Source organism: Diabrotica undecimpunctata, chromosome 8, assembly GCF_040954645.1.
Source record: "Diabrotica undecimpunctata isolate CICGRU chromosome 8, icDiaUnde3, whole genome shotgun sequence".
NCBI classification, from domain to species: domain Eukaryota; kingdom Metazoa; phylum Arthropoda; class Insecta; order Coleoptera; family Chrysomelidae; genus Diabrotica; species Diabrotica undecimpunctata.
This window is the reverse complement of record NC_092810.1, coordinates 132,435,703-132,456,940: the sequence shown is the minus strand read 5'-3', so window position 1 is coordinate 132,456,940 and position 21,238 is coordinate 132,435,703. Positions and strand designations below refer to the sequence as shown.

The 21,238-nt window shown below is 34.8% G+C and overlaps 1 protein-coding gene across 1 annotated transcript in view; it reads left to right on the top strand.

Moving 5' to 3' along the window:
* The window catches only part of LOC140448587 (kinesin-like protein KIF12), a 77,460-nt gene extending 65,727 nt beyond the window's left edge, over positions 1-11,733 (top strand). Inside the window, exons 12-16 of the mRNA XM_072541672.1 lie at positions 123-348; positions 6,381-6,495; positions 8,611-8,663; positions 10,292-10,414; positions 11,384-11,733. Of these exons, the coding sequence (XP_072397773.1) occupies positions 123-348; positions 6,381-6,495; positions 8,611-8,663; positions 10,292-10,414; positions 11,384-11,516 (650 nt within the window). The 3' untranslated portion in view covers positions 11,517-11,733. The remainder of the gene's footprint in view (positions 1-122; positions 349-6,380; positions 6,496-8,610; positions 8,664-10,291; positions 10,415-11,383) is intronic.
* The last annotated feature ends 9,505 nt before the right edge of the window (positions 11,734-21,238 follow it).

The window sequence follows — 21,238 nt, the reverse complement described above, 5'->3', positions numbered from 1 at the left end:
GCTTACTATGCATAAGTATAATGAACACCGTAAGTAAGGTAACTTATTTCCAATTTGAATGGGATTATATAATTAGCTATCGATGCACCATTAATTGTTAATTTTGTTCTTATCACTTATAGTCGAAAAAAGAATTCTTCAAACGCCTCCTCAAGTCAACTTAGAAGAGCTCGCTGATTTGGAAGGACCTCAATTGGCCGAGTTAGTACGGCTATATATGCAAGAAAATGAAGCCCTTCGCAAAGATAATGCTGAGCTTTTCACTTCAAGAGATTTACTGCAGAGAGATCATGAAGTTGTTTGTAGAGAAAATGAAAGACTACTAAAAAAACTGGAGGAAGTCAACTCGTAAGTAATCTTTCGTGCAGTGTTTTGAATAAAGCTGTATAAAAAATTAAGCGGAGAACAATATTTTTAATTGAAACCGTGCTGAGAAAATTAATCGCTAAATTCATAAATTTCAAATTTGGATTTAAATAAATTAACACAACGATGTTATCTTTATAAAATATCAAACAGTACCTTATATTTGATTGTCCTTTTTCTGCGTATAAAGCTGTGCTGGTTCTAGCGACGGTAGGTAAGTCTGAAACAAAAATATACAAAATGGGCGATAGTGTACACTGCCTTGAGGCATCCCCTCATAGACTTCTTGCATCCTGGACATCTTTTGGTCAGCTGAAACTTGAATAGTTCTATTAGTTAAATATGAGTCACAAATATTAACTAAATAGTAGGGTAATCTAGCTCTGTCCATTTTGTAGACAAGGGCTTTTTCCAGATCGTGTAGTAGGCTTTTTCTATGTCGACTATCGCCATTCCTGTTTTCTGTTTTCTGTTGAAACGTATTTTGGTATCACTGACGACTCTTACAAGTTGTCGTTTACAGTTCCTTCCTGATCTGAATCCGAATTGGTCTTCCTAGATCACTCTTCGTCTTTATGCATGCTTCATCAGCCTCTTGTAGATGATTTTTTCTAAGATTTTTCCAAGTCATTCCAGTAGGAATATTGGTCTGTACCTTTCAGGTCTTCTTCCTTTCTTGGCTTTTCTCGATTCTCTCTTGCGGCGTACGCTTTTTTATACGGTTGTCGGTCTTACATCTAATCCAGCGCGCTTCGATGGAAATGGAACTCAGCGCTGGGAGTGTGTGTAGAAAGCGTTGACGGGACGTGGCGATAGATGGAGATGCACATCGTTACAACTTGAACCAACTTGTTAAAACCAGCCAAAATTAATGTTGCATGTTCATTATAGGATTGATATCTTGATGTTGGACCTCAATGAAAGGTCGTTACCCTATCTTTGCGTTGTCACCTGATATTTCTGCTACCATGTGGAGTGTAGCTATTTTGATAACTTTGGTCTCATCTATTTCACTTATGAGATTATTTCATTCTTTTTTCTTCGTTTAGTATCCATTTTTGTATATCTTGTACATTACGATTTCTTCTTATATTTTCTCATTACCGTTTTCTTTATGATTTGTGTTGTAGCTGTATCCGATCTTGTTTCTGATGTATACTAGGGCAGTCCGATATGTACTCAACCTACAAAAGAAAAACGAAAATTTTGGAGAAGTGGCGATTTATTTCTCTACATAGTCTACTTTTAGCTCGACACACTTAACCCAGCGTGGCTCCAACTTCTTTAACCTGTCTGGAAAATACGTTTTCTCGAGTTCTGCAAAGTAGGCATCCATGGCGGCGATGACCTGCTGTTTCGACTTAAATTTGTGTCAGGCGAGCGCCTTTTCCAAGTTTAAAAACAAAAACAAGTCACACGGGGCCAAATCTAGAGAATATGGTAGATAGGGCAACAGTTCTTAGCCCAATTCGACCAATTTTGCCATCGCGACGGCACCGGTATAAGCGGGTTCGTTGTTATGGTGGAACAGAACTTTTTTCTTCGCTCAATAAGGTCATTTTTTTGCAATTCGGCGTCGAATCAGCCCAATAATTCGGCGTAGTAGAGCTATGTGACCATTGGGGTTGGTTACCCAATCTCCAATAGTCCAGAGATGGAAGCCCAAGAAAACAGAACAAGAGGAAGGCCCCGTAAAAGATGGACAGACGACGTAGAGAGGGATCTTAAAACCATGAACATCAGGCAGTGGCGAAGGAAAGTATCCGACAGGGCAGAATGGAAGAACATTTTTAAGCAGGCCAAGACTCACAAAGAGTTGTAGCGCCATTAGAAGAAAAAGAAAAAGAGCCCTGTGACCGTTTTACCATTCTACAGGTAGTCGACGTAGATCACCACTTGTGAATCCCAGAAAACGGTGGCCATCACCTTTCCAGCCGATAGGACAGTCTTCGCCTCCTTCGGAGCACGTTCGCCTGGTGCTGCCACTGTTTCGATTGTTTCTTGGTCCCTGGACTATACCAATCGATTCATGTTTCGTCAATGGTTACGAAAAGACGTAGAAACTCCTTCGGATTACACTTAAATAGCGTCAAACATTGCTCTGAAGTGGTCTCACAGTTAAGCTTTTTGCCCGGAGTGAGCAAACGCGGCATTCATCGCGCCGACAGCTTTCTCATCACAAGTTTTTAATGGCAGTAGAAGTTTTTACTGTTTTTGTAATTAAAACCAAAAATTGTAATTTTACCTTTGTACTACGTGGAATAATGTCCCAATAATAAGGGGTAAAAACCAAAAGGGTCTAAGTGACATTTGTTAAAAAAATGAGTTAAGCGCAGATATCGAAAGTTAAAACTAAACATTACTTGCTAGAAAAACTATCTAATTGATTTTTAAACGTTTTGCGCTATCTCTTGGTAGGGAGAAAAATTAGGTTTACAGATGTTCTATTTTCAGTAGTGGCAAAGGGATACAAGTGCGCTTAGATCGTTATGCTGCTGATTTTTACCAGTATTTGTTGTTGATTATTATCCACGTTGCTTTTGCAAGTTTTAGTGTAGTTTGCGAAATAAAGTATTAAGTTTGTAGTGTTTAAGCATGACTAGAGAAAAGAGAATTGCATCAGGTAAATTTGTAATTTTAAATAATAGAGATATTTAATTAAATCATATATATTTATATAATTTTTTTAATACAAATTAAAACCTAACCTAAAATATTGTAGGGGGAGTAAGCTATAACTTAGATTCGGATAATAGTGAAGACAACCCTTCGAAGCAGACGAGAATAATTAATACTATCCACCCGAGGATTGCGATTAATCTACAGAATATGTTGCATCGGAAATTGGTGGGACAGAGAATATACCTTCTACTAGTGGTATTCATGGTATGTTATTTTGATAGTGCTGACAAACAGTAATAATAATGCTTGCTTTTTATTACAATTATCCCAAAAATACGAGAAAAATGAAGAAGGATATGGATAAATGGAAAAAGCAGCAAAGAAAGCAGGCCAGACTAAGTGGCAATGAGTATGTGACTAGTAAAGAAAAAAAGATTACAAAAAAGGTATTAAAGCCATATTGACGATCGTTGTAGATATGAATATGACAAAATATCTGAACCACAGAGAATAAATCTTTCGCCAAGTTTTATGAAATACAAACGTATGATTTGCAAACGTAGTATTTAAAATCTTGTATAAATAAAACGGATGTAAAACGACCTAATCGTGGGGAAGTTTCGCATAAAAATTTTGCCACAATATTACGTCTTATAAATTTTAGAGTATGCAAGGAGTATTCACTTGGTACATTTGACATATCCAACAGAAGATCCGAATTGTTTGCCAAAAAAAACTTCTGAAGATATTAATATTACCTGACAAACGAGGATCTCACACTCCTTCGAACAAAATTTGCCCGAATATTCGCAATGATGTCATAAATCGCATAAAAATGTTTTCTCGTTATAAGATCCATTATTCGAGGACTTAGAATAATAATTTAAGTTATCTTCCAGAGGATTTAAATATAAAAAAAAATGCTCTTCTTCTTATAGTGCCGCGCACCTATAGTGCGTTGGCGAATGATCTTAAGGCCAATTCTTTATGTTCGATAGCCACGACATTTGTTTGCGACCTACTCCTCTCTTGCCTTCAATCTTTCCCTGGATGATTAGTTGAGGGATTTCGTATTTTTTTCTCAGAATATGGCCGAGGTATCCAATTTTTCGTACCTTGATCAAATTGAGTAGTTCACTCTCAGTATTTGCCTTTCTTAAGACTTCCTCGTTTCTCACCCTATCTGTCCATGGTATGCGGAACATTCTTCGCAGCGTCCACATTTCACAGGCCTCCAACTTATTAATGGAAGGTACTCTTAACGTCCATGTTTCCATGCCGTATAACAATATGGACCATACATAGCATTTAACCATCCTGTAGCAGAGATTGAAGAAAAGATTGCGGTTACATAGTAGCGGTTTAAATTTGATAAAAGCTTGTCTTGCTTGCTCGGTACGGCATTTTATTTCTTGTTGAGGATCCCATTGGTCATTCATCATCATTCCCAAGTATTTAAATGTTTTCACTTGATCGATTGGAGCATTATCTACTTGCAGTTGTATTCTTAAAAGTGCGTTTTTTTTATTGCCATGCATTTAGTTTTTTCAGCATTTCTCTTCAAGCTATATATTTTTCCTACGGTATTTATGTTATTTAACATCAACTGCATATCATGCAAAAAAATGCACTTAATGTATATAGATTGGTGCAAAGAAACAAACAGAATTCCTGTTAAGTAATCATATTACAGAAAAATTTTCTGTACAGAGTTTAATCTAAAATTCCACAAGCCTTATTCTGATACGTGTCATACATGTGACCGATTGAATACTATAATACAAAATTCTATCGATTTGGAAATGTTGGCTAAAAGCAAAGCCGAATTAGAACTCCATCAAAGGAAAGTCGAGGGTGTAAAAAATGGCAAAAATTAGACATAAAACATGGAAAAACAAATCCAGAAAAAGTTAGTGTAGTGTGTTTTGATCTACAGAAAACTCTTCCAACTCCGCTACTTTCAACAAATAAAGTTTACTATCTACGTCAGTTATGGACATACAACTTTTGTGTCCATGATCTTATTAGTGGAATATCCTTTATGTATGTATGGAATGAGACCATTGGCCAACGAGTATCCCAAGAAATTGGAGCATGTCTTATTAAGGTAAAGCTACACCTTACTTAGTCATTGTTTATTATTAATTATATATTTTTTTCAGTACATAAAAGATTTGCCACCAACTGTCGAAGAACTGATTTGCTACAGTGAGCAATGTGGTAGTCAAAATAAAAATAAGAACATTGCTAAATTGTTTATGTTTTGGGTTCAAAGTACTACTTTGAAAAGAATACACCATAAATTTTTTGAGCCAGGACATTCGTATATGGAATGCGACTGTTCTTTTGCTAGAATCGAGAAAAAAAGAAAGCTTAAATCCTTAAACATTTATATGCCAGAACATTTTACAGATTTAATAATAAAAACTTCCAAAAAGTTTCAAGTATATTAAATGGAACAAAATGATTTTCTCGAGTTTGATTACCTTCATAGGTTCATGTGTGATCCAAAAAAGACATGGAAAAGCGACCAATAAAATTGCAAGAAATCGTGTGGTTTAAGTACAGACATGAAAACTTTTTTTCCTTGTGTTCCATACAACGAGGCATCCCAATAATTGCCTTGCTTTCCAATCTGAAAAGTGTTCTTTGGAATTTATCTCTGGAAAATTTAAACCAACCCCTGTATAGAGCCGTTTTGGAAATTCCATATGCTAAATGGGAAAATCTTATTCAACTGTTGCCTTTTATTCCCCCAGTTCATCATAGATTTTACCAAAATATCCCATCAACTCAAAAAGAAAAAAAAATGTAACGGAAAGTAAGCCGACGACGGAAACTAAAATGGAGGAAAATGTCCAACAAAAAAATGATGATCTTGACATCTACTCTGACTATGATAATTTATATTTTTTATAATGTTTACTATTGCAATAAAGTTTTCTTATTAGGAAAATTATCGTTTTCTAAAAAAAATCTAAAAAAAAAAGAAGCAAAGAGGTCTAAGTGACTTTTTTTAAATCAAGCATGTAACAATATAATGTGAAACGTAATTAAACACTTTAATATATTATGCGCTTTTTTTTAAGCATCATAAATAAAATATCTTTACAGATTTTACAATAAGCAATTAACTTTAACGTTGAATATCTCCAAACGAACATAACGGCACTTAGATCCTTTTGGTTCTTACACCTTCAATTTTGATTTGCACGACTTTTATGACAGCTTCTCGCAATACATGCTATCAAATATGTTGAATTAAATTTTTTTCAATTGTTAAAGCTTCCATTAGAAATTCTCGAATTACGCTTGTTTTTGTTGCGCTGAGTTCAGTTTGAAAGAAACTTTCTAATGGACGTTTTTCCTGACAATCCATGTATTTATTTTAGAATATGTTGCAGATCTCCTTTAATTCCAGCTAGACCGGCGTATTCTGCGGAGGTCTTAAATTCTGCTGGTGACATTGCCAATATATGGACGAACTCAGTAACTGAAAAGTCTTCGGTAAGGCTTCGGATAATATAATTATATTTAAAATATATATTTTCTAATGGAATAAAAATATTATCTACAATAATTGTAGTTGGTATAATTAGAACCAGAATATGTACAAAATGCATTTTTTGCATCTCTGGCATATAATGCATAAATTCCATATTTTTTTTTTTTTTCTATAAAAAAATTTATAATATCAATATTTTCTAAATGTGTCGACTTTCGAAAAAAAAATTTCGGAAATTACTCATCGTTGCAATGAGTTTAATAAGGCCTCTGTGATAAGATGCATTGCAGAACAGAGTTCCTATCAACACGCTCTAAGCATGTGGAACTTATATCTTCCGGACAATCAAGTACATCATTTTGAAGAAAACCAGTATATGGGCGACAATTAGACGCTCGTCGTTATCTGCCGAAATTATTTTGGGAGTATCTACTACTGTAAGATGTCTACATTCAACAGTCGCAATTTAGGCTTTTAAGAGGTATTTAGTTTTTCCCTGTGTAGACTTCTCCTTCTTCTTTTGCTTCTTCTGCATCTTCTTCTTTTTCTTTTTATTCCTCTTCTTTTTATGTAGACATCATTCTGTTTGTTTTTAATGTGCCTCCAGTAAGTTCCATTGCTTTTGTGGTCTTCCTACTGATCGTCTTCCTATTGGGGAACCGTCTCTTGTCGTTTTTACTACTCTATTTATTGTCATTTGGTTTATATGATCGTTTCATTCTACTCTTCTATTTCTTACCCAGTCCTTGATGTTCTCCACTTTACATCTACGTCGCATATCTGTACTTCTAGCTCTGTCCCATAGATCGATTTTTCTAATAGTTTTCATCTCTGCCATTTCTAACAATATTTTTGTTCTCTTTGTTTCAGCTCGTGTCTCTGCTGCATATGTCATTATTGTTCTGATGACTGTTGTGTAAATTCTACCTTTTTTTTTTCCCTAATTTTTATTTCTCCATATTATTTCATTCAGGCAACTTGCGGCTATGTTTACTCTATTCACTTGATCTTCAGCTTCTGTTTAGAGCTTTATGTAGCTAGCTAGTGTGATGCCTAGATATTAATTAACATGTTAAATTTTCTGGCAATTATAATTGGTGCAGCATACGTTGCAAATCTTCACTTTGAGACATTAGTATGGCATCGTCTGCATAGCAGATTATTTTAAGTTGTTTTTTTTTTGCCTTTGGTATCCTTTTTTAGTTCTTACTTTTTTATTATTTCGTCTTGCACTTGCCTTATAAATATAGCGTCGGTGCGTGATCTTTTCTACCTTGTTGTTCGTCTGATAGTGCTATAATTTCATTCAGTTTATTTGTAATCACTTTGGTTGTTAATTTTAGTGTTGTGTTTAATAAATTAATTCGTCTATAATTTTCCGGGTTCGAATGCTTGATCTTCATTCTTGTAGTATTCTGTTTTGTTTTATTATTTTTTGGATTAGTTTTAATAGTTGTTTAATCAGATCAGCTCCTCTATACTTTAGGAGTTTATTTGGTATTCTGTCTCCTTCTAGTGATTTTCTATTTTTGATCCTGATCTGATCCTTGGTATAAGCAATGCATAAACGTTTACTTCTCGTCTGGCAAAATGAGACCATGCCCTGTGAATGGTCTCAAGGTGTGATATGCCCTTAGAGCCGGCCAGGCTCCACCGAGAGTTGTCAAGCCAAAGATGATGATGATAATGCTTCCTTTACCTCTCCCTCCTCAATGTTTATTTCTTCGTTTAGTTTTCGTCATTGCTGGTGTTGGTAGTTCATTATCGTCACCTTTAGCAAGTAGGGATTGAAAATACTCTGCTCTTCTGGATGTGTTTCTTTTTATTAGTTCGTTCATCTCCTTTCTTCAAAGAAAAGAGATGAACGAATTTTCTTTTTCGTAGAAGTCGTGTTCCATCTGTTTTGAGAAGCTCTGCCAGTGTTCCCTTTTTATTTGTCTAACTAAAGTATTTGTTTTATTTCTGATTCGTTTATAGTAGTTGTATCCCTATTGTGTAGACATTAGCCTAAATTAGAACTTCAGTTAAATTAAGAAACAAGAAAAACTCAAAACTACTATGTTTTTATAATAAAATTCAGTTTATATATATGCTGATTAAATATTATTTTTTTTTAGAAAATTCCAGAATCTATAATAAAGGAATTAAATAAACACCAAATTGGCAACAGGTATGTTACTACAATTAATTGCATTTTCTTATCTAAAATGTATGTATTTCATTGTACTGTTGGAATTTGATAAAGATTAGGTATCTAATAATTAGAGCTGCCATGTGAAACTATATTTTTACATCCTTAATTTACAAATTTAAATTTATTAGCTGATTATAAATATATTTTTTATGTTACACTTGAAATTTCCTCGGGAGTTATGTGCTTTCTGTTGTTTTCCGGGTTTGACCCCGCGTTGAATAATTTTATAATTTTGGTTTTGAGAAAAACCATTATTTTAGCGACGTTTCGGCAATGTCTCACTTGTAATTGTCAATGGCAAGTGCAATATGGATATACTGTGTGTCCTATGTGTCGTCCTCCTTTTTTATTATTAACACATCTAAAAATGGTAGTTGTTCATTTTCTTTCAGTTCCACAGTAAACTGGATTTTACCACCATAAACGTGTTCAGCCAACGTCTTCAGTCCTTTCTATCCTGCCATTTTCCATCTCTACGGTCTTGTCTTTCCATAACCTCGTCTACTTACTCCGTCCATAACTTTCGGAGTCTACCTCTTTCCTATTGAGCTGCAATCTGAAGTCTTTAATATCCACCTTGTATAACCTGCTCTTGTCACGTGGTCGTACCAAATTAAACGTTTTTCTTTAATGTAGCTTAGTATCTCTTGTTTTACTGCAAATTCTCTTTTTATTTCCTTATTTCTAATATGATCCAGTGTTGTTATTCTACAGCGTCTTCTAATGGATTCCATTTCGGTTGCTGTAATTTTGGACCTGTTTCGTTTCATTACCCAATTCTCTGCTCCGTAAATCATTACACCAAGTACCAATATATTCTCTTCTGTACTAATCTGCTGGTAATCTCTTGCTTAGTTATTCCGTTCCTTGAGATTATGAATCCTAAGTACTTAAATTTTTTAGCACCCTTAACTTCCCTATATGTGTGCATTTTCAAGTTTCTTACTGATTCTTTTCCTAAGGACGAGAGAGTGTTTATATGCACAGCGCGTGATATTGTCCTAACTTAGGACGAGGAAGTATTATGGCGAATTGTTATTATAACATAGGGACTTTCAAAACGAGAGGAGATTTTACGATCTTTTTATGGCTTTATAGTTTGTAAATTCAATAGCTTTTTTAACACCTTTTAGTGAGAATGTTAAAAAATAGACGTGTATAGTTTAAATTATTTCTTATAACCATAAAAGGAAATTTTACCTATATTACTAACATCTCGAATTTGCACTTCGTGTATTGTATAATAAAAAAAAGTCTGATTTATGTGTAGGTGTGTAAAAGGGTCGATTTAATTATTTTTTTTTGTACCCATAATCTTATTCTTGTCTATGAAAAAGTCTGATGTAATAAAAATTTGAGTGATTTATGAAGTACCTAATAGAAACTTTAAAAAGACATTTAACGAAAACTTGAATTTCTTCTGGTAAATTAATATATTATAATATATGGTAAAAAAATATAGTACAGAGGCGTACTTTGTACTAATAGTAAGAAATATGTTAGGGCTTTATTATTATATTTTACAGGCTGTAACGCTTAGTTTTATAGAATTTCTGTAGTTTTTACTTGATTAAATTACCTACATATTTGTTTTTTTTTTATAGTTTCGTTCAGACTAAAACTCATCGCAGACATAATTCAGTGGAAGATAAAACGAATGGTGCTAAAAACCGTCGAGTACAAACACGATATTCTGATGAAGAAACTCACGTAAAAAACGGTGAAAAGTAGGTACTAGATTGTAGTAATAGCGATAGTGATTAAATTGTATCATTTTATTATGTAAAACTTTTTTCTAACAAATTAAAATTTATAATTTATGGAATTAAATATAAAGGTTTATATGGAATTAAGCTACAATTCATTGCAATAAAAATTGCATTTTTAACTAACTACCTAATGTTTGACGTTTACCAAATTAATGTATATCCAACAAATTGTTAGTAGGCTATGTTTTTCAAAAGTTGACGTTTGACTTACCTGACCTCGATATTGTAGGCAACAGCAGGTATATGTTTGTGTATTGTGTGTTGCATATGTATTGTGTATAATTCTTGATGATGTGTCTCCGACTTCTTATTACTTTGCTATTGTTTGTATATTCTTGTTACTGACTTCTTCTTTTAGCATTTACAACCAAAGCCTGCTACATTCTGCCGATGAGCTATATATGAGCTCTCCACCAATGCCCGATACACCTCCTATTTTGCTCTTATAAGTCAGGTCTCTTGTATCAAACCTACATAGAACTTTCCCATGGTGACACTAAATTCTACCAAATCTGCCTTACCATGCTAGAAGTTCGCCTGCAGGACTTTGATTGGAGCGATCGATGGCTCTGATGGTTTCGATTTCCTTCAGAGTAATCTATATAAAGAACATCTCTAAATATTTTTGTTTTTTAATAAATATATAAACTTTTAAGTGCACTAAAGTATTTACTTAAATTAATATCTTATCGGCAAAACATCATACACGACCATTTTATACGGAAATGAACATTTAATCTTGTTCCACGAGTATGTATATAATTTGAGTGTAGAATTATACCGATAAAAGTACAATAGTCCTGTTTGTTTTATCCTAAGCACAAATCACATACGACAACTAAAGTAAAAACCTAATACATAGTACATTTTCTTGAAAAACGTCGCTTACGATTTCGAATTACTATTTTTATTTGTTATTTTTTACAGATCTCAAGAAGCCAATGACGCAAATAAGAAAGACTATCAACGAAGATTTTCCATAGCTCGACAGGACAGCAAACCAAAGAACTCAGAAATATTTGGCAGTATGATTTCACTCAATGATGAAGATGAACAATGAGCCTGACGTTTAACCAATTAACGAACTTTCAATAATATTTACAGCATAGGGAGATACCTATAATAGTGTTAAAATAAAAATTACAAGGTCACTTATTACGTGTAGCTTATATTTATCTACGAAATTGAATATATAGAAATACGTTTAATTGAGAATTAAATTGTATTTCTTTTCTCTATCTTTTAAGTCACTTGTAAGCATAGCAGAAAGAATAGAAAACAACAAATAAAAAGAATGTAAAAATATTTTTGTATATATGATAATACAAAGATTAGAATTCAAAAATGTTTATTTTTAATTTTTAATATCATGCAATTCAATTGTAAACAATATTAACGAAACCTTTTTCATTCTCTCCTTATCTCCCAGTTACTTATGTGTGTAGGCATGTATGTGTGTTCCTGTCGGCATTTTTGGTTTCTGAAACTATGCTTATTCATTATTTTATGGTCTTTGATACTACAGTTTAGTGTACCCGCTCTTCCGCTAGAGATCTATGAATGAGTAACACTGCGCCACAAGCCCTTATCTCTTGCGGTACTGCTGATCTACTTATTGGTCTAATACCCCAGCATGTTTGTCTAAAGGAGCTGTTATATGAGCGATAATGCCGTCGCGGAAAACAGGCTGCATAATTTCCAAGTTATACGTGACTGTAGTTACGTTGCGTTGAGATCACGTTGTCACGCTATCAGTATATCAATAACACGTGTAAAGGCGGGTACACATATGCGAGCAGAACTGTTCGCGAACCGTTTGTGAACTCTATATTCGTTAATTTGTACGACGGGACGAACCGCTTGCGAGCTGTTCGTTCGTTGCTCGTCAGGAACCACAGCCTGTCGGTTTTTGGGACGAACACAAAGAATGTTTGCAGTTAAATTTGGACGGTGTTCGAGACTATAAATTGTTTCTGCTAAGTGTGCGATGAGATCATTCGGTTAAACAAAATTGCTGAACGAGCGCGGCTTATTCAAAAGTAACGAAAGAAATTAATAACAGATAATGTAAACAAAATACCGAAATGTTTAGAATAACGAAGTAAATTAATTCTCGGTTTGTTATTAGATACTTAGGGTATTGGATAGCCTGAACATAAACATATTTTCAACGAACTATTCGCGAACAGCTCACGAGCAGTTCGCAAACAGTTCGGCTCGCATATGTGAACCCACCTTAAAGGCGGGTACACATATGCGAGCAAAACTGTTCGCGAACCGTTTGTGAACGATATATTCGTTAATTTGTACGACGGGACAAACCGCTTGCGAGCTGTTCGTTCGTTGCTCGTCAGGAACCACAGCCTGTCGGTTTTTGGGACGAACACAAAGAATGTTCGCAGTTAAATTTGGACGGTGTTCGAGACTATAAATTGTTTCTGCTAAGTGTGCGATGAGATCATTCGGTTAAACAAAATTGCTGAACGAGCGCGGCTTATTTAAAAGTAACGAGAGAAATTAATAACAGATAATGTAAACAAAATACCGAAATATGTAGAATAACGAAGTAAATTAATTCTTGGTTTGTTATTAGATACTTAGGGTATTGGATAGCCTGAACATAAACATATTTTCAACGAACTCTTCGCGAACAGCTCACGAGCAGTTCGCAAACAGTTCGGCTCGCATATGTGAACCCACCTTGGCAATGTCGTTCGTATAATTTAATCCGTGGTAGTGCCATGACATTGCTGTCGGCGATGTTATCTCTACGGCAAGCGTTGCTAGCGCTGCCAGTCGCGTTGCACATAGCACGCATCAAGTTATACGTAGCGCTGACGACGCGGACAAAGTGATCTCAACGCGATGCAACTACAGTCACGTATAACTTGCGCCTTGTTTTCCGCGTCATCAACGCAACGGCATTAGCGCTCGTATAACAGTTCCTCAGCGCTTCCCAATGGTAGTTTTCTAAATTAATGTAAAACACCATTTATAGAAAGTGCTGTATATTTTCTACAATTTTCAACCAATGGTATTAAAGTAAAGCTTTGTTATAAATCAATGTTTGAAAAATATGAAAGCCAATTTTGGCTCAATGTTAAGCTGAACCTCGTATTTGAGCCCCGACTATCGATTTAAATTTCTTGGTCCTAAACATAAACGCAAATCCCCATTACCTTTCTTTACAATTATATCGATTGTTTCAAAAACGCCTCAATGTTAGAAGGCGTATGTTCAGAATAAAACCGATACAAGTCGCAAAAAGTTTTCATCATCATCATAAGTGTTTTGACAATCCGTTGTGGATCTTGGCCTGCTCACAAAGAAGTCGCCACTCCTGTCGATTCCTGGCAACTTCCCTCCATCTTCTGACCCTTAGAATCTGTAGGTCTTCTTCGACATCATCAATCCATCTCCTTCGTGGTCGTCCTCTGCTTCTTGTGCAATGTGGTTTTGAAGATGTTAATCTCTTCGTGTATTCGTGATCTGAAATCCTAGCAATGTGTCCAGCCCATATAAGTCTCTGCACTTTAACGAATTTCACAATATCTGGATCGGTGTATAACTGATATAGTTCAAAGTTGTATCCTCGACGCCATAGCCCATTTTCATTTACGGTCCCAAAAATCTTTCTAAGAATTTTTCTCTCAAAAATACCAAGAAGTCTTTCATCATTTTGAGATAGGGTCCACGTTTCAGCCCCATATATTAAAACCGGTCTTATTAAGGTCTTGTATATATTGAGCTTTACTGCACGTTTCATATTTTTATTTTTTAAATGTTTCTGGAGACCGTGAACAGTTCTGTTTGCTATTGCTATGCGTCTTTTTATTTCGTCGCTTGTCGTGTTTGTTGCGTTTACTAGCGATCCAAGATATGTGAATTCTTTGACTTGCTCAAAGGTGTGGTTGTTAATTTGAATTCTCTGTTGGATATTTTGGGGATTTTTAGAAACCACCCTATATTTGGTTTTTTCCTCGTTTACCACAAGCCCTAATTCACTTGCCGCGTCCGCAAGCCTTGTAAAACACTGCACCATGTCTCTCATACTTCTGCCCACTATAAGTATATCGTCAGCGAACGCGAGAATTTGCACGGATCTATTAAAAATAGTTCCATTCATTCTAATATTTAATTGTCTGATTGTCTTTTCCAGGGCAATATTAAAGAGGGGATACGCCAGCGCGTCCCCCTGTCTTAGAGAATTATTAATGTCAAAGAACGAAGAGTTTTCTCCATCAATTCTAACGCATGAGCTTACGTTTTGCACTGCTAGTTGGGTCAACTTAACTAACTTAGGTAGGATCCCAAATTTTAAAATCATTATCCTTATTTCGTTTGCGAGTTCGTCGTACGTTAGACAGTCCGGTTTCTTTCTCTGTAGCTCTCATAACAAAAGATTTTTTACAGGCTTGGGTAGTAAACCCAATGCCAAATTCTCTTTTCGGAGCAGCATTTCACCCGCTCTCGTCATTCCCGACCCAACTTTCCACCCGGGTTGAATGCCGGATCTCCAGTTGGGTTGTTCTGTTTACAGGGGACACCAGCGTGAAGGTAAGTGTCGGATTTGAGTAGAAGAGGCTAATTGGGGTAAACTGAACTACCTCTACCTACCTATTTATCCCCCCCTCAAAAAAGTTTTAGTCTTACAAAAATAACGCAAGACCTATGGCAAAAACATAGACATTATAAGAATAGACCAGTCATCATGAGCAAATAGTGAAAGGCGGAGCACTCGATCGGTGGTCTATCTATCTCTCTTTAGCAGCGCTTACGCATTACGCACATGCTTCTATACTCTGTGTTAAGACTAACTACTCTAACCTTTTGACTGCGTTACGTTTAACTCTTGATTGATTTTTGATAAATTTAACGCAACAGGAAGACAAAGATAGCTAGACCACTCAAAGTGAATATTGCCGTTTCACCTGTATTCATAAAAGCTAATCATGCCTTACCTAGTCTATTTCTATTATGTGTATGGGCACAAACGTTACAAATTATTTCTTGTGTCGAATATATTTGTCGAGTGGGTATGAAGGGGAATCGTTCGTCGGTAATATAGTACTACACCATTTCTGAGCCACGAAAGACGAGACAAAGAAAAATCGAGATACTGATAAGCGAAATGTTATAACATGTGATCTGCTATAGTTAAAGAAGTCGAAGATTTCAATTGGAAAGAAAACATAATTATATTTAATTATATTAGCACTAATAATAATATAATGCTATGCATCACAAAACTTAATTCGGGTGTAATGTTTATTGCTATTAAGGCCTCTCTATGTATGATCATTGAAAATGTGTCCAATCAGCACTGGAAGCCTTGTTTTTAGGAGAGCTGTAGTCCTCTATACTGTCCAGAGATGGCTCGAACACCATCCGTATACACAAGCACACAGTTTTCCCAGTTAATATTATTTTCACTTTTACATATTTTTCTGCAAAATGACAAATCCTCACATACATTTGTTTCTTTCATATACCGTACATACCATATCAATTTGGTATCATCATTACTATCGTATTACATCAAATTGAATGGAAAATAAACCTGAACATTTCCCCCACACAACTGATAGTATTGTCTGAAAGGGTACATTCTTTAGCTACCGATTCAAATCATATCAATTATATCACCCACTGCAGGTAAGATCAGTGTACGCTTTCTTACATTTGGCTACAAGCTGAGCTACCATGTTGAAGGCGAGTAAGGCTTGAAAGAAGGTGATGCTCTTGAAACCAAAGCAGTGGACTGATGTTTCAGTTCTCGCAATTGTCTTACAGAAAAGTCTCTCTTTAAAGTGTGACTCAACCACAGGAACACGCATGTCAGCATTTTCTTATATACCACAATTTGTATCCTTCATCGAGTTCTTTGCCCTTTTTACTTTTTGTCTTGAATGCCAACAATTTGTACGTACTTCGGAAAACATCTGCGGATATTCGATGCCTGGAATGCATTTTTTAGCAGCATTATGTCCTAAACGATTTAGCCAATATATTTTGTTTACGCCTGCGATGATTATTATGTTGATGCCTCTTTCTCCTGATGTCATGCGTCACTACTTCTTTCATTTCTTTTATGGCTATGACATTGCTCGGATTATGGACAGTTGACATTTCAATTTCGTTTATGTGATACACCCTCTCTGGAGTAAAATGTTATCTATCCATCAAACATTTGAGTTTGGCAAAAAAGGTGGAAACATTGTACCTATTAAAACTGGTGGAACGGGAGTTGCCTATGGTTTGCACAGAGAAAGAGCATCCTCATGAATTCATAATACCATTTTTTTCCTACCAAACCATTTTCAATCCAGGATTAAGGATCTTTATTTTTGCGCTTAACAAAATCATTTTCTAAAATACGAAATTGTTTTCTTGTAAACATAGTATATTTGTGAAGTTTGTTGAAGATATTTTTCAGTGTACCTTCTTCTTCTTTCAGGTGTATTTTTAGATGTCTTGATAATGTAAATTTCGAAACTTTATACTCCACAGCAGCGTGCCATATTGACCAGTTGTTTTCCATAAGCAAAACTGCTGCTCTTTCAATATCAGTACCCTCGACCTAACTAGCTTCACTCCTTCTTTACTTCTAATCATCTAAAAATAAAAATTAAACTTCAGTACCGTACCTCGGGACAGTCCCAAGGTACGGTACATAACAATGTCGAAAGGTATAGGATATGACACATTTCCAAAACAATCATATTTACAATTTCGAGGTTAAGTTTTTATCAATTTTTTTTATACATTTCACATTTTTGTGAATGACGTATAATATATACTATGATACATTCATACTTTATATATAAATATATGTATGACATATACAGCAAAACAATACTTATTTAATACTATATACTTTATTTTTCTTCTTCTTCTTAAAGTTCCATCTCCTATCGGAGGTTGGATATCATAACGGCTATGGTCACTTTGTTGGCTGCTGCTCTGAAAAGTTGTAGTGAACTACAGTTAAACCATTCTCTAAGGTACTTCAGTCAGGAGATGCGTCTTCTTCCTATGCTTCTTCTTCCTTGGATCCTTTATTTTTCTGATAACATACAATTCTGTAAAATATTTTACTTTTGCGCCAGCAAAACAACACTTTATTAATAACAGTCAAAGTTAACAACGATTTAGAGGGAAACTGCTGACACCAATAGGTGGCAGTTTATTTGTTTTCCAAAGTACATGCCGTGCCAACGTACAGTACTCACACCTACTACCAATAACTCAACCAAAGCCATTAGAATCCACGTAGTTTATATGGAATTATTGCGGCAGCCAACGTGTTAAAAAAGTAGTATCCCAATTTCATAAAAATGTAAGTTTTTGACCAGTGTGTTTTAGCTAGTTATGGCGTATGGAACCGAGACTCCCATCATCACTAAAATATCGGTAAACGAAAGATCAACACAAAATGGACTGAGAATGGCGGCTAAGCTGGCAATGTTCCAAGAATGAATAATGGCAAGTGCATAAATAATATATTGGAATGGTGACTCAAAACTTGACACTTAAATGCTGTATAAACGATTTGAAAACACTAGAACAACCTGAATCCAAACAATTTATAATATGAACGGTTTCAATTGCAAAATACGTTTGAGGGAATCGTATGTTCAATAGTAGATGCAACCACGACGCAACGAACGCCATGGCCATAATAAGCACAGATCATAATATTTGTTTATTTAGTTAGGAGTGACACATTTGTCAAAAATATATGCATTTAAAGAGTGTCTTAACTATTTTAACAAAAATGTATTGTTTTGTTTTATTTTCATATCACATTTTCTTAATAAAAACCCTCTAAATTTATAAAATTTCTGATTTCATGTTAAAAATGAAATTATTCTCAAAATAAGTAACTGCCTATATGATTCGTCCCAATCAAAACCAATTATAAATTGAGTAAACACCCAAAACTTGCTATTAGTCAAATAAATTTGGGACAGGTTTTTAATCGTCTTATCAGTAAAACTAGTTTTAAGTTCTTACATTTTTATTGGTGAACTAATAATTTTGGATACGACTGTGTGTTAGTAGTTAGTCACACCAATAACGAATAGCTGCTAATTGTATTGTTTTTTGAAGGTGTGTGAGTAAAGCTGAAATATTATTTGATAAAACGGCAAACCAATAAAAAATGGAACGCGCCTTTAAGACTAGCAATTTTATTATACTTATTGAAAATATTATTATTATTATTATTATTTTATATACAGAAACAATTTTATTATTTAAAATGAAGTGCTACAAAATCTGAAACTTTGATTTTTTTTCTTGAAAACATCATCTAATCGCTAAAAACCCTATACCCGTAAACAATATGGAAAATCAGAAAGACCGAAAAAGATTAGGAACCTCTGGGCATAGTAAATATCGCTCGAAAGGGTCGCCATATCCAATTTTATTCTGAAATTTCAAAAGTTGTGTAGTGAACATGAAGTCCATCTATTCCATTAATAATTTGAATCATGTTAATCATCAATGGATGTTCAATAAATTGTTTGTGGATTTAAAATTCGTGTTTAATTTATTTTTTAAATAACCTAACCACATTGTGGGTCTGCAGTATCAATCATAGACATATAATACAAATAGACTGATCGTCGCACTACAGACACGTTCCCCCAGTGCGACAGAGAAAACTGATGAAAAGCAGTCCCTGCATCGCTTTCTAATGGGACGGGTTTATCGACTACGTGACCTTCTCATTGGTCATTTAGGTACACAACGGGCCAATGCCCTATTTCATCCAGCCCAATATTCTTTTGAGCAATAATTTTTGTAGCTGCACTTTTGTGTTTTTTTCCTGCATGAAGATCATCAATAGAGCTACTGCTGGCCTGCTGGGACGTCCTAATTTTTTGGTAACTGTCAGTGTCTTTGCCTTTGTCTTTGTCAGTGCCTTGCTTCATTAGGCTTTCGGATATGCGACTCTTGAATTCAAACAGAGACAGTTCGTTTTTCTTTGGAACACCAAAATCATTGCAGTCACGTCTATATAAAAGCCAACAATTTTTAATTGCCATTTTTATATAAAATGAAATGAAAACGATGATAATATTTCTTCGGTCTAATTGTGATTCTGTATAGACCTATTAGTGAATTTATAAGATCTACTTCGCCCATGAATTTATTGCTGTGGAGCACAGAACATCTACAGTATCCATACCTATATTCTAATTGTATCAAGAGGTTTGGCAGAGGAAAAGTCTGAAATGAGCAATACTGCACGAAAGTCGTGTCATTTGATAGTTCTGCAAGGTACATAATCAGTTTTTAAATCTAGTTCCAGAAACGATCCGAGTCCTCTTGTATTCAGGATTTTGTCTGACAATAAAAGACACCTAGAAAGATGGTTTGAGCGGACTGTTCCTAGACAATATATTTTCTTTTGAACTAGCTCATTCAAAAGAAGTATGAAGAAAACCAATTATCGGTATAAAGAAGGTGATTGTTTTGTTGAATGCTTCTACAGAGTGTTACAACAATATTGCCGCTGGAACCAATATCATTGTATCCTCGAATAGCGGAAATTTTTCCAATATATAAGTATTTCAAAATCGTACGCAACACCACTGGAGCGAGCCAACATATTTTTAAATTTGACGAAATGCCCCTGAAGATCCTCTAAGAGCGAAAGTAATTGGGCAAGATTTAATAAATAAACTGTGCTCGATATCTGCCTTTCATTTGATTAAAGTTCAAACTAAGAGAGGCAAAACACTTTATAACGGATAAACTGAAAGAATTCTAATTGATCTAGAAAAATTGAAGTGGAAACCCTTTCCAGTCGCCCACACCATCGAACCTTTCAACAGGGGAAGAAGAACAACTAGTCGAATTGTCCTCTTCTTTCAAACTAAAGCTTTAATACGACAAGGACAAACAGTTTGAATTTTGGAGCTAAGTTTCCCTTGATTATCATGCAATAAAGACTGCAGTATTAAGATTTTAGAACCATTTGTGACTTTCATACTTGTGGGAAACTGGCTTTTCTGCAGTTGCAGTAATAAAGAACAATTACACCAGGTCAAGAATAGAGGTAAGTATAGAAATAAATGAGACAGTATCTTAACTTCCAGCAAGCAAGCACATCCTTCTCATTAGCCAGCTAGTTTATTTTTATGCTTACCTATGTTTTGATTTTGTTCTTATTTTCTAATAAAAGTTATAAAAGGCTAAATATTTTTTTGGTAGTAAGCCATTACTAGGTTAGTACTAAAATTGGTAAGTATTTTTGGTGGCTGGGTTGGGGAGCGTCGTAAAAAAATGACAAAGTCCCAAGGGCGTCACAGTAGATACAAATAAGTTTCGCAACCCTGCTCTAGATATAAAAAATTAAAACTTGAAGTACGTAGACTCTGTTTATATCCACATGTACCTAAGTATTATTTTTATCTAAAAAGAATAATAAATAAATAAGAATGATTTCCTAAGTGGAAATCGAAACGTCAAAAATAAACTTATTTTAAACTTATATTGTGGCTTATTCCCAATGAAAATAGTAGTTTCATTAAGATGCCACAAGAAAATAGCTTCAGGACAGTATGAGTATTTTAGGAAAAAATAGTATCTATGTTAAATTTTGAAATATTATAATTTGTCATCTTCAAATTTTAAATGTTTTGATTGCTAACAGTTCTGATTGGTCCAATTCTTGAGCTAGAATCAAACGTTTAGCATTTTGATTGGTTTATATTAGCCAGCCCAATTATACATTGGACTTCAGAACACCTCTATTCAAATCATTGGACG